At 47.6% G+C, this 14121-nt stretch overlaps 2 protein-coding genes across 2 annotated transcripts; both read left to right on the forward strand.

Annotated features, from left to right (window-relative positions):
• The first annotated feature begins 610 nt into the window (after window positions 1–610).
• On the forward strand, window positions 611–2241 carry GGS22DRAFT_18603 (Metallo-dependent phosphatase). Its single transcript, XM_047964397.1, has 2 exons — window positions 611–1959; window positions 2023–2241. Exon 1 carries the CDS (start codon window positions 753–755, stop codon window positions 1908–1910), a length of 1158 nt encoding a protein of 385 aa, XP_047817894.1. The 5' UTR covers window positions 611–752; the 3' UTR covers window positions 1911–1959; window positions 2023–2241.
• Window positions 2242–9493: 7252 nt separating this feature from the next.
• GGS22DRAFT_18618 (DnaJ-domain-containing protein) lies at window positions 9494–12087 on the forward strand. Its single transcript, XM_047964415.1, has one exon. The coding sequence runs from the start codon at window positions 10052–10054 to the stop codon at window positions 11876–11878; it is 1827 nt and encodes a 608-aa protein (XP_047817895.1). The 5' UTR covers window positions 9494–10051; the 3' UTR covers window positions 11879–12087.
• Window positions 12088–14121: the final 2034 nt, after the last annotated feature.

Here is a 14121-nt window from a genome sequence, read left to right on the forward strand (position 1 = left end):
GCTCGGACACCCCTGGATTTAATAAATGCACTGTAAAAATACAACGTTGTAATACCACGCTAAGCTTGAATGTGCTGGATATGGCAGGGTTCGGTAAAATCTTAGCCGCCTCATTGGTATTGTGCTACCACTGGCGCGGGGTCAGAGGACCACTTCCCGATATACCCGCACTGTGCTTATCCTTGAATTCTTACCAATTCTTCTATCTGTTACACAGTCAACCTTTGTTCTTTCCAACTGTATTCTAGAATGCATTCTAAGCACCTAATGCAACATCGACCCTGACTTATTCGACGTTCCCATTTAAGTTTTAAATATTTTATCCAATACAACACAACACGACACAACACGACATAACATACGCCAATCATTATCATGATATTTACATACTTAGATACCTACCTATCTACCTACCACCCTACGTATCATCAGCAACCTCATTTTCAACATACATAATTACCTACTAGGTAGTACTAGTACCGGTAAAAATGTATCGTCAACTGGAAACCTGACGAAACGAGTCATAATAATTATTTGTTACCCCATACATTAGTTATGATGTATATATTTGTTTGTTCCCTCGTTCCACAAGATCGGTGCTTTCATCCAAAGCCCAAGGATAATTACACTGTTGTTGCCTAGAAGCCTGGAGCTAGCGGACACCGCCTCTCAAGGCTGATCTTTTGATTCCCAACAAATGTTGAGCATAACATCTCAAAAAAGCATTATACACACTTGGAATCTCTATCGTTATGGATAACTCATCCGAGTCTTCCTCGGCAGTCCCGCAACAGACTCGACGAACGCGCTTTGTCTGTATATCAGATACGCACAATTGTACGGTGAAACTACCGAAGGGCGATGTTCTTATCCACTGCGGAGACCTTACAAACCAGGGGAGTTTCAGCGAACTCAAGAAACAAGTGACGTGGCTAGAGAAAGCCGACTTCGAATGCAAATTGGTCATCGCCGGGAATCATGATCTAACCTTAGACACCGACTTCTTCGAGCAGTATGGAGATTATTTTCATAATAACACGCCCCAGAACCCTGTCGATTGCCAGAACCTTCTGATACACTCTAAGCCTCTCGTCTATCTCCGGCATTCCAGTCAAGTGATCAAACTCACATCCCCATCCGGTCCAAGAACCACCTTCAACGTATTTGGTTCGCCTTACATTCCTTCGTGTGGAAGATGGGCATTTCAGTACCCTCGCTCGGATTCCACAACCGCTGAAGGTATATGGAAAGATATCCCCCTCAATACCGACATTCTTATCACACACGGGCCTGCGCGAACCCACAGAGACGAGTCACGTCATAGAGAATCAGTTGGATGCGAAAGCTTGCGACAAGCGATGTGGCGAGTACGTCCTCGCCTGGCACTCTGCGGGCACGTCCACGAGGCGCGTGGGGTAGAGCGTGTGCGTTGGGACCTATCAAATAAGTTCGTGCGGTACAAGGAGTTGGCGACGACATTCCAGTGGGAGGATCCCGGCGCAGGGAATAATAAAAACTGTCTAGTCAATCTTGCAGCTAAGGGTGGAATGCCCTTAGACAACGATGGTAGCAAGGTGCCGTCATCCTCGTTACCGTTTCCGACCATATCATCAACCCCGGCAAGTCCTGTGGCTGAGGGATCCGCGATGATGACTCAAGTAAAAACACAGGGCATTATAGAGACAATGTCAGAAGGGGCGAGTCCGGGGCTCGGTACCCGAGGCCTTGGTGGGAGTCCGATATCTGCGCGGAGTGACGGGCCCGGCCTGATCAGCCGACTCGGGCGCAGAGAGACGTGCGTCGTGAACTGCGCCATCCAGGCATCCAGCTATCCGCACTCAGGGCCTCGGAGGTTACACAAGCCTATCATTGTTGACATCGACCTCCCTGTCTGGGAGAATAATTCCTAAGGTTTTGGCCACGCCGAACTTTCCGGCTGCTTATGTACGCGTATATTGGGTCAGTGCTTCGCGACCGCCCTGTAAACTACGTTGAATCCGGAGCCCTAAAATATCAGTGTAGGGATGCGATTTAAGGGATCCTCAAAAGATTCTCCTGGAGGCGCAAGCCTTAGTGCGTTAGATACGAACAACGTGTTTTTGACGTAGCAACCCTTATTTACTTCCACATTTGTCACCGCTTGTGAACAAATAATGGGTTTGCCTTCTTTTTGCCGCTTCCAGTAAGTATTTGGAATGACTTTAACACATCTTGCGCGCGGAAGCGCCAGGCAAATGTGAGTAGTGTGGCAATTGGGTGTCATCGCGAGCCCAAGATCCTACATACCTAGGTAGGTACGATTGCGATGAGAGGCCTCACCGTGATTCGAATGCACATCTATGCTATCACGCTTCATCCCAAAGTTTCAATATGTCTTGGTTTCTCACATGTCATGCGCGGAATAAAAAGAGACGTCACTATGTCGGTAGTCGATATGTCTCTGATCTACCTGTGTGGGTGTTTACAATCTCGTGGCCCCCAGACAGGGGCGGGCTGTCAGGCTGAGGCCTTACCAGACTACAAGCCGATAGATGCCGAGGTTGGGTTCAGCTAGCATACAGCGTTCTATTTGGGTATTTACCGTGCGATATTCATCTATGAGTCTGACAATATTGGCTGTATACATATGTCCTAGTTGACCGAGAAAAGAACGAAGTATAATGTAGAAGAAGAGATACCGCCTTAGCTGTGTAGCTGAATGCTGAGCTGAAGCTGAGGTCAGACAGTCCTTGTTCCCTCTTGATCGTCTGTTGTCCGGAATATCGCAAACTAGCATCCGGCAAACATACAAAACACATGCGGGGCTACGAAGCCTGCGCATGGTAGAACAAAGTCCTACGGGACGGCGGAAGGTCATTCCATCCAACGAAGTACGTCCATAGACTAACAAGACTAATAACAGACAGCGCACCAATCGGTATTCGCTGGCAATAACTACCTTTTATAGCATATAGCATTCGATACAGTAACTCAGCAGCTCAGACAAGTAACTGGGTACCTGCCTAGTATCTAGACAGGTAAGGCAAAGAGAAGATCGTAGAAATTCCGCAGTTTCTATCTCACGCCCGCAGTCCGATAGCCGGTATGCAGGTAGGATTTGCTTCCAATGACACTTGGTAGATCAGGGTCACACTTGATCTGCAGGAGAACGGGTGGCCAATCACTGACAGGATATCTAGCTGCGAATGCGAATCCACTTCCCTATTCCTTGCAGATTTAACTTGTCAAGTAAACAATACGGAGTAGCCACAGCATCAAGACTACATACATACATATTGCTTGTGATGCAGTAGCGGGCTCCTAGGACACGGATGTAAGTTCTATGCAGTATAGTTACGTGGGTATGAAGACCCTGATGCGGCAAGGGTTGACGAAGTCCTGATACGAGAGCGACACAATCAAACGCGGGGAAGGGTCATGCCAATGGGTCGTTCTACGAGAGAATTGAGAGGTCATGGAGAAAAGAAATGGATTTGATAGCCAAAGCTGTAGACCAGCTACTGAATGACACCTAGGCCTAGGTACCTAGGTAGTTGGGTAGGCAGGTAGGTAGGTACTCGAGATAGAGAGTTCGTCTACAGCCTACCGGGTAGGTAGGTAAATAGGTAAATAGGTACCTACCTACTTTCCATCAAACTTCACGTTCCTCAAGTATGGTTGATTGCCCAGTGGGTTGGAAGCTTCTTGGCCTTTTCGGTAGGGTAGGGCGCTTCGTTGTGTGATATCAACAGCCAATGATAATTCTTTGTTCTCGTGGATGCTTAATTTCTACCTATCACGATGCTGGATGTGGGGGTTAAGGGGGCGGCCATCTGCAGCTGTCCAATACCTCCGAATAGACACGCAGTAGAAGATACTATTTGACTACCTAGTGTATGTACGTACATACGTAGGTACATACTACTATTCAATATAGAGAAAATAGCTATCACCTGCGCCGTTTCTTCTCCTTGACTTGCGGGTCTTCCAATGCGAGTGATTGGACTGCATCGAGAGCTTTAGATAGCTGCAAGGAGACACAACCGCAAATCCTAGCCAGGGTAGATGGAAACATACTTAAACATCTACCAATTACAATACTAATATATGCAGGAGATGGGATGAAGGAGCGAACAAGGAGACACAGCTGCATACCTAAGTTCGGGGGCTAGAATACTAACGAAGCCTCACCTATGTACATAGCAACTGAACATCCCGTGAATATCGTGACGGGTGCGCATGCTTATCCCCTCACCGACCATGTGCCGATTAAAGTGATAACCAACCTGCATTATGTTACAGTGTAGACGGGAAATCGACAGGCACACCTCCCGAAAAGCTGGTCTAACTAATCCGCCGGTCTCGTGTTAGCTCCAAGAGCATTCCCGGGATCAACCAAAGAAGGAAGCGGGCGGTGCCGTAGATGACGACAACTTTGTCGAGGGGCAAAATGGGAAATGGGAAAGGGGAAAGGAGGGAATTAGTCGAAGCTTCATCAGCTCTTAAAGCTTCAGAGGCGATCTCGTGCTGCAAGTCGGTCACTTTCCTCTTGGAGAAAAAGGATGACGGGTTTATCTATCGCTCATTCGTGCAGATATGGCTTGACGATCTGACCATGAACTCATCATTAACCCCGCCCCCGCCTCATACGTAGACGAGAAGGAAGATCGTGGAGACAGGCAAGGATAATAACGCACATCATCCCGATATGAGACAAATCGGAAGAATTTACTAGCAGCCTAGCAGCTGAGAGAGAGAGATAGAGAGATAAACGAAATTAAATAAGCAAAGCTTTTTTTCACACTGGTAACTAAAGCATTGGGGATCGAGCTGTTGTTTCCCCTTGAGGCTCTCGTAGCCTTTTAAATTCGATTACCACGAAGGGAGGCAGGCATCTTAGATTAAGTAAGAAATCCAGAAGATCCGTGAAAGGCCAACTCGGTCTCGCATTTAAGTACTTGGATTCGCTGGATTTGCTGAAAGCTGCATAATCGACCATCCCTGAGCTCACCCACGTTGACCGCCGAGACTGGCTCGACAGGTTCGTGGTGGAGTGTCCTACGAACCAGTCGAGTATGTATAATCCGGTAGGCGACTAGGGCGACCAGGGCGACCAGGGCGACCCTAACCAAATACGTCTTCCCAAGCCCCGAGGAGAGCGATGAGGACGAAAGAATAAATCCACTGACCCACGGATATCTACTATAGTAATAGCATAGTAGACTAATACGATACAAAGACTTCCATCGATAGCTTGATCTAGTATGTTTTCGTTAGCTTCGATCCACCTACTCCTCCCTCTAAGGCTCTGGCCGAAGCGTGGGCTTGTTCCGTAGCACTGATTTACGTCCACTTCACTATCAAACGATTGGTCTAAAGTCATCTTCCAATTAGGTCCCCCATTAGCTCCCTTGACCTTAAACCCACCATTTTAGACCAATCCTTCCCCCCGTCTGACCTCTGGTCCACTTCATCTCACCACACCATCTCTAGCAGCTCTAGGTAATTCGTGGCCAGATGGTGAGGCCTCGTGCAACCGTTATTCATGCAAGCTCGGCCAGGAGAGTGCTGCAAGCCGTAAGCAGCCTATAGATCGTGATCACGCTTCCTCGCCATGTCGCCGCACACCATCTTCTCTATCATTCCCATGCGGCACCTCAAATGTACCTGCTTTTACGTCTAGAGCTCGATTGGTTCCCGATTTCGTCGGAAGGGACCACTTAAGCAGTTAACCTCTCTACCCTCTTTCCTCTAGATGCGAGTGTGACAAGCAACTTTGCAGTGGTTGATGCAACCAAGGGGGCATTGGTGTGGAGCTTGTGGACTAAATCCACTGATCAAGTCTGTCGTGCCTATCACCAGCTTCGACCTGGGCAAAGATAGCTCCGATTAACCCAATAAGCGCAGGTTTCCAACGAAAGCTTCCAGGTTCGGGAATCTATAGAAGCTAGACGTGCTTGTCTAGGTATCACCTGGCTGCAGGATGGCGACAAAAGGGGAAAGGTATCCTATCCGTCACGGCCATACGGGGACGGCCAAGTTGCTATTGCTTTAATGCCCTGAACTCCTGGGATCGCTGACAGTGCCTCAGATCTTGGATGGCGATGAAGTGACAGAGTGACAGACGTATTTGTATTATACCCTAGATCAGGTGAGAGGAATTTGACGTCGTGGCCCAATTCACGGCGAAGTTAAGCCTATCCGGACGGGCCATCAGGTCAATAACTACATGTAGGAACCTGAATGTTACCTAGGTACTACGTAGGTACACACGTAGCAAGTTCACCAGCCTCACCAACCTATGAAGTAACAATCTTGTTAGCTATACTATGTGATACTAGAATTATTTTATTCGCTAGTCGGACTGAGACCGGTGAAGGAGACGGAAGGATGAGTATAAGATCCAGGAATACGGTGCGAAAAGGCAATGTGATACACACGGATGGACAACAAATAGCACCGAAATAGCACAGTCTGGTTCACGGTGGAACCACAGAGTCGCGGAAATTCCCCTTACCTAGTAGGAGTGTCATGACAACGACTTACCTATATCAAATGAGTAAAGTAAATAACGAATTCATCCGAGTTCGCCTAGGTCCCTGAGTCAAGTGGCAAGTTTCCAATTGATCCTAAACAATAGTTAGACAATAATAGACCCCACGCGGAGAATAAAGAAAAAGAGTCACCAGCGCGGCTATGCCCTTTCATATTCGAACGGATCGGCTTCAGCTGCTTATCATGATGCATCTTCACGATAGCTGTTGGTGTTTACTTTGGTTATCACTTTTGGATTTGGTAGGTAGTAGGTAGCACGATAAATCAGCTTCAGCTCCTTTAACTATCCGTCGCCTCTGCAATTAATTCATCGACATTTTGAATCTTCTTAGGTTCTAAGGTTCTATTCTAAGCATTGTTGCAACTCGCATCAGCCCATAGGAAGTTGGTAAGTACCGGAACTCTTGCAGAAGACAGAAGACGGGTATATCAACCTTCACCGCTGGTTTGGTCTTGAAACTGGGTGATACCAAGACTCCATACAGACTTGCATACATCCATCCAGATTCCATAGGTCTTGATACATGCATCATCCATACTAGGGAGATAGACATACCATGTAGACCATGTAGAGTTATACACTTCTCCTCACTTTCTCCCCCACAGCCTTCCTCGCCCTTCTGAAGAATAATCCTCCGACCGACTTTTCGGTATACCAGGGTAGAAGCTCAAAGTCAGCATCAATATATCACAATATATCAACCGATATACTCCAAAATCAGAAGAAAAAAAGATACGCATCGGATCTCTGATCCGTTTTTACTAGAAACTAGATTTGCCATCATAATATTTCATTGCCACCTTTTTAAGTAACCCCAACTTCTTTGACTCCGACTTACACGAAGTTCTGGCCCGGAGCTATTGGTTCACGAGAAGCCAAGCTAGCGATCTCGTTTGCAATTTGCAACTCTGGCTACGAACCAGCTTCTCTTCTACCACACACACATATGTTCCTTTCTTAAACAATTGACAAACAGACTACCTCATCTTCGATATCCGGGGTTTTGTGGTTCCTACCCAGCTACCGAATGCCTAACATATCTCGCACCTAATGGTCCTAATCCTATTATCTGATTCACGAATTCATTGTCGTCACCTCTAGCCTCTCCAGAAGCGCGATTTTTTTTTCGAAGTCATCTTAACTTATCCTATACATCATCGACCATTCTTCATCTATCGCATTGGCTGGATACAGTTGCACCGAATAATTTTCTCAGACTCTTATACATGCGCATTTATTCATACCTATTCATCCATTCATCAGATCTACCTACATATCATCTTCAATTCTTTTTTTTCTTCTCCATTCTAACCTAGCTTATCCATTTGTTAACCCACATCGACTTACACCCCCTTCATTCCGAATCTTTACCCCCACTGAACTTGGCCGAGACCGTTCGCTTAACCACGTAACTGGCTAACTCGGCCTATGGTCTTATATTCTATTCGTCTTGTTCGGACGCTGGTCATCCCGTGCAAGAGTATTCGATATTACCCATTATCTTTAGCTCGCTTTCTATTACTTTGCGGATTACCGTATATCACAATATAGTACAATACAGTACAATATCATAGCATACGCTCTCGAGGATCAGTATTACCTAAGATTCCCATCCGACTCGCGTAATCCGAACAAGCCTACCTGCCTTTCAAATACCAACATCGAACTTACCGACCTAGGTACCTACCTATGTAAATACCTAGGCACTTGCTTCGCTGGACAACTCCGACGTAGTGTAATCCGGTTCCTGGTGCTAATCCCCCGGTTTTGGAATCCACGAGACACTCGGCGAGAACGAGAGGAAGACAGAAACATCGACGGACACAGACACGGACACAGAAGGAGAGACAAGAGGAACGATACAACGTTGGACCTGCTGATTGAATCGGAAACCGTTTATAGTCTCGTCTCCCCTTTTTTTGCCGTTATCCCGCCCTTCCGTTCGATCTTTTTCCTCTCTCCAGTCAGTTCTTGCCTCGATTATAATACCTCTTCGGTACTTATTGGTTCAATAGCGAGTACCTCGGCAAGGTACTATTTCGCCACGTCGAGAAAAGTCTCTCTGGCCCCGCCACATTGTACTGTACCCACAGGTTACAGCGCAGTAGCGGTTTGCGAGTGCGCAGGTGCGGTGCAGATTTGCAGGGCAGTTGCATTGAGAGGACAGAGAGAGGGATAGCTGGCCTGCCCCCGATTTAGCACCTAAGCACTGGGAGTACCTGTCACGGTACCTAGATACTTAGGTACAACCTTGGAACTGTCCCATAAATATTTCAGATTCAGAAGGAGCAGCGCCGAAAGTTGTCGTAACGGTACGGCACCGCACGCTAAAGAAGTAGCGCCCCACCAAGCTTGTAACGGGCTATACCTACCTAGTACCTTAGCAGTCATTAGCAACATTAGCAACGATTAGCGACAGGTACCCCCCAAAACCCCCCCCCTAGCCAAGGAATTCTACGCTAGAGAGAGGAACCTTCCGCCCGCTTCGTCAGAAATCTCGACAAGGGAGAGAAAGAAGGAGAAAACGACAAAGTACCTGATGAGTAGACGATCCAATCCAATCCGATCCAGCTTTCTTTTCCCAATCAGCGAAATCCCAGAATCCGCCATCGCCCGATTTCTCACTCAAATCACCACCCTCCAAATCCCACTCCCCATTACTGCCACTGTTCTATTTGTTGCATCTGTCCCATCTACCAGTAACCAACTTGCAGAAAGTGGCTAGAGTGGTTAGAGTGGTATTCTGGTATTTTGGTTGTCTGGTAGTCAGTCTACCTAGTAGTTAGTCGGTCGTGATCTACCCGTCTCTATTCTAAAAAGAGTCGAAGCCCGTCAAGCCTCAAAACGGCTCTCGTCACTCACTCCTTTAGCCTCTGACACTTCTGCATTCTCTCTCTCTCTTACAACCTGCCTCTTCCCTCGTTTTCTCTTAACCCACCCCCAACCCATCTATCCATATCATCATTATACTTCCCCCCCTTTTTCGACCCTCCTTCTTCTTCCAAATTCACACCCTAGATTCCGTGACCTCATCAAACCACTCGACAAGATATACACGCCATCTTTCATTCGATCGACCATTCTCCGACTGTTAACCGATGGTCTGGTCTTCAACACACCCGAGCTTGTTTCTCGAGGTCAAGTCAGTTCTTAATTGAATCTGATTTTAGTTGTTTTCAATTCCCTTCCTATTTAGCTCCGTTACGATACAAACGGTCCAAACCTGTATTACTTACTATTACTATTATTGTTATCATTGTTTTTGTTACTATCGCATACATATCAACCTTAACCAAATCTGTCTCTATCCATCGCGCATAAACCAAATCCGCATCCGATCTGCCCTCACCGCAGTCTCGTCCCCATGCAATAATTCCCCACTTTCACTCGTCACCGTCTTTTCTGGTCGTCCTAGCGACTACCGCCAAACAACAAACCCACGATTCAATTCTCAGAACGGTTGCGAAAGCTTCCTTCTTCAACCTCTTACCTCAATAGCATCAACACTCGAAAGTCATGTCGTCGCTCCCAAACGATCCCTACAAGGCTCTTGGTGTATCCAAGGATGCTCAACTACCAGAGATTCGATCCGCCCATCGGAAGCTAGTATTGAAATGCCACCCCGACAAAGTCCAGGATCCTAAGCTGAAGGAGGAGAAGCAGCGGGAGTTCCAACAAGTCCAACAAGCCTATGAGTTGCTGAGCAACGAGGCCGAAAGGGCTAGATATGATGATAAAGTGAAGCTCGAAGAGCTGAGAAAGGAGGCCAGAGGCATGGCATCGACTACTACGTCTTCACCACGTACTTCGAAGCGCCACGAAACCAGGTACTATGATGTTCGCGAAGCTGAGCCGCGATCTACTACCTTTAGCACATCCCCCCATAATGTCTACGGCCACACGCCTCCCTCGCGTTCCTGGGATGAAAATCTATATGGGAGGGGATTCGATGAGAAACCTCGCTCTGCGAGAAAAACCGCGAGTTACGAGTATGATAGAGAAAGATCTAGGAAGGATGAGGACCGTCGTAGACGCGAAGAGGACAAAGAGTGGATTCGGCAACATGAGAAAGTAAAAGAGAGGGAAAGGGAGGAACGACACAGAGAGCGTGAAGCAATGAAGGAGAGAGAGAGGGAAAGGGAGAAGGAGAAGGAGAGGGAAGCAGTCAAGAAAGATAAAGATCGACGTAAAGATGAACGAAAAGAAGATAAGAAGAAGGCCGAGAAGGACCGTCGCAAGGAATCTGACGATAAGCACCGCCGTCATAAGTCTCCTTACATGGAAACATTTCCGGGAGATGAAACTGAAGAGGCCGTTTACACGACGTCCTCGTCATCCAAACCAGAGAAGAAGAAATCGAGCAGCAGCAGCAAAAAGTACGATGAAACGCCGCCACCAGCAGCAGCAGCGCCGCCGCCGCCCCGGGAAGCTGGTCATCCACCACCGACGACAGACCGTGAGAGAAAGAACTCTGCAAATCTGGACAATGCGATTCGGTATCTGAGCAGATCAGGTGCTAAACCCCCGGCGCTCAGTCGGGCACAGACGTATCATGCCGAGTTCGCCGGCGTCCGACACGTAGCTCCGATTGCCGTACCAACACCACCACCTGCAGCTGCGTCAGCGTTTGCGCCCCCTCCTATGGCTGATCCTCGAGATGCACCTCTAGACGGAGATGTGAAGAGATCATCGGCGAGACCTCGTCGCATGTCTCATGACACTCCTCGATCCAAGGAGAAATCGCACAAGAAATCGAGCTCCTCCAAGGAAGCCATCATCGTAGATGCGTCGCCTTCGTCTGGTGCTCGAATCGTACCTTCTTTCACCAAGTCTCATTCCATTCCTATATCTGGACAGTCTGAGTCTCATCGGATGCCACCTCTTAGCCGTTCAACTACTGAGAGCTATCCTCGTCCCCAACCTCCGGGTCTAGAGCGCGCGTCTACTTGGATGCCAGAGTCTGACCTTGGCCGGGAACGCAGTCGTTCGCGTCATGCTCGCACCTATACAGATGACTCATCAGAAGATGATCGGGATAGAGAACGTCGACACCGTCGTAGCCGACGAACGCAGTCTCCAGAGGATATACCGGAGGATATTCCTGTTCAAACCACCCGATATACCGTTAGCTCAAGTACCAGGAAAGCTATCCCAGTTCCCCCGATGCCCAACAGCTCTGCACGCCGAGCGGCTGAGCCTCGAAATGCCTACTATGAGCATGAGGACTTCGAGGAAGATACGCCGGGATACTTCCCTTCGGGCGTAAAGTACTCAAAGCAGTTCGGCCCCGGCGAAATTCAGTTCAGCAACTTGCCACACGTCCGAGAGGAGTTGTTTGCGTAACTGCTGTAGGTTTTTTGGAAAGCGATATATTTGCCCCTGTCGAGATTTATCAATAACGAACCGTATATCGCCGATCCGATGGATTACCATTTGCGTATCACTCTACGCCATGGTTTTATCCATGTATTTCTTTCGAGGCTTCTTTTTTCCACTGCTTTCCTGCCTCATGTTTCTCGTGTCTCGAATTCGGCGTTTTCGGGGGACTTTGGCATTTTCGATATCATGCCCATAAAGAAAGTTGATGAAATACAGTAACGAGTTGATGTCTTTCCGACGAGCTTAGAGAAGAAGCGAGATGTGGATGAGCCGAACAGGATTCTTCTTTTCCAAGACTGAGAAATGATCTAGGGAGTTAGCGTGGGCTTTTGTGGTTCAGCTGGGCTTACAACCTCAGCTGCCTCTACATATACCTAATGAATGGGCTCCCTCAATTGCAGCACAACTGGTGCCTTGAGGCTCGAGGTTACTCGAGCACGAGTTCATAGCGCAAAGATTTTATCGTTCACACCGACACTCGGTCAACCAATCATGGCAGCGCACAATTTGTCACGCCTGCTTATTTTGGCCCCCATCAGCGAGAATTCTTGTCGTTTACGTCGCCTTCTGGGCTCCACGAGTTTTACGAGAGATGTTTATCGTTGTTCGGATTTCGCTTGTATTTCCCGTCAGCTTTTTATGATATTTTTCTTCCCTATCTCAACTATATATATACATATACACAGAACATTGCATATGGAGCGAGAAACCAGGTAACAGGCTGGTTGGGAGTGGGTTCCCCTTTTTTTTCTAATCGTACGGGGGAGAGACAGTCAAATTACAGTTTTTGTTCCTCTCGTCCGTCCGTTCATTTACGAGGCGTTACATACTGTCAAGGGAGGGCGGGAGCATTTCGCGGCTGGTGGGTGGGCAGGAATTACAATCTATTTTGCTGCGCTCGATCGAGACTACGCATATTAAGTAACGCACGCAACGCATGGACGAAATATAAAGCACATTGCTGTTAACAGCCACTCAAATTTATTATTCTTGAGGTCCGATTCACGTGGTTTTCGCTATTAGTTTTCAGTTCCCAGTATAGACCTACGAGAAGCTGATATCTGATGATTTTATATTCAAATCTCCCGAGAAAATGTGCACATCGAGTTCTCACGACGACGCTTCTGCCTAGTAGCCTACGGGTAGTCGGCTTTAGAATTGCACGTTAAGGTTGTTTTGCTTACTATAAAGCGGAAAAATACGAATAGGAGTTCATATGTATGTTTAATGTTTGTCTTTACTATTTTACCAATAGGGGATAGTCTAGAGGTACAGCAGATTCAACGGAACGAGTGGTTGAGGATTTATGAGGCTATGTTATTCCAGCTACCGCCAAACTCGAGAATAACAGTGGTGATGGCGTTGACTGTGATTCATGAAGGATTTTCGCGTTAATAGATTTATTTCCTCTTTCGGCTTCTACTTCTTACCACCAATTTACTCGCCCCTTCCGTTTTGGATTTAGTGCTTAGGCGCAGACTAGGGAGGAAGGAGACGATATGGGAAGATATGGCGTTGCCGGCCGAGGTATGTATGACTGACGGGATTATTTACCTAGGAACCTTGGAAGTTACATTGGATGTGAAGGGATGCTTATGGGCGCGAGGACACGACAATCTGATGACATTATTGCAGTTCTTTCTTACCTAGATAGACGCCTATTCATGTACGACGACGCGAACCTTCCCGTCAGGTAAGTAAACTTTGGCCGAGACACGTAGGCATTTTCCCAAACACAAAAACACGCCATCAATCAATTCCGCTGCTATCTTCCAGGAAAGAGCGAGAGATAATTGTCGCAACTCCAAGAATATAAATACCACTTCCCCCGCGTTCCGAGTTCCCATCTTTTGTGTTCTATTTCTTCTCTATCCGGGGCGGCTGCGGGCACACGCGAACACACCTGGGATCTCCGAGAGCTCATGAATCCTTGGAGATGGGGATCGGCCGGTCCTTCTAGCCGTCGGGCGGCGGCTACCAGGTTAATTTTTGATTTTTTAATTACCTGCCTGCCTTCTTTTTTTTTTTCATCGTGATCTATGCCTCGTTGCATAGACGCGAGGAAGAATGCTGCGATTGGGGGGTTGGGATTGGATCGGGATTGGATCGGATGAGGAGACGAGGTTGAAAGCGAGAAGGGATCCGATGACGTCGATGTCGGTATTTCGATACTTACCTAAGGTATGGCACCCGGCTCTGTATCGGCG

Source organism: Annulohypoxylon maeteangense (assembly GCF_022496945.1).
Source record: "Annulohypoxylon maeteangense strain CBS 123835 unplaced genomic scaffold GGS22scaffold_10, whole genome shotgun sequence".
NCBI classification, from domain to species: Eukaryota; Fungi; Ascomycota; class Sordariomycetes; order Xylariales; family Hypoxylaceae; genus Annulohypoxylon; species Annulohypoxylon maeteangense.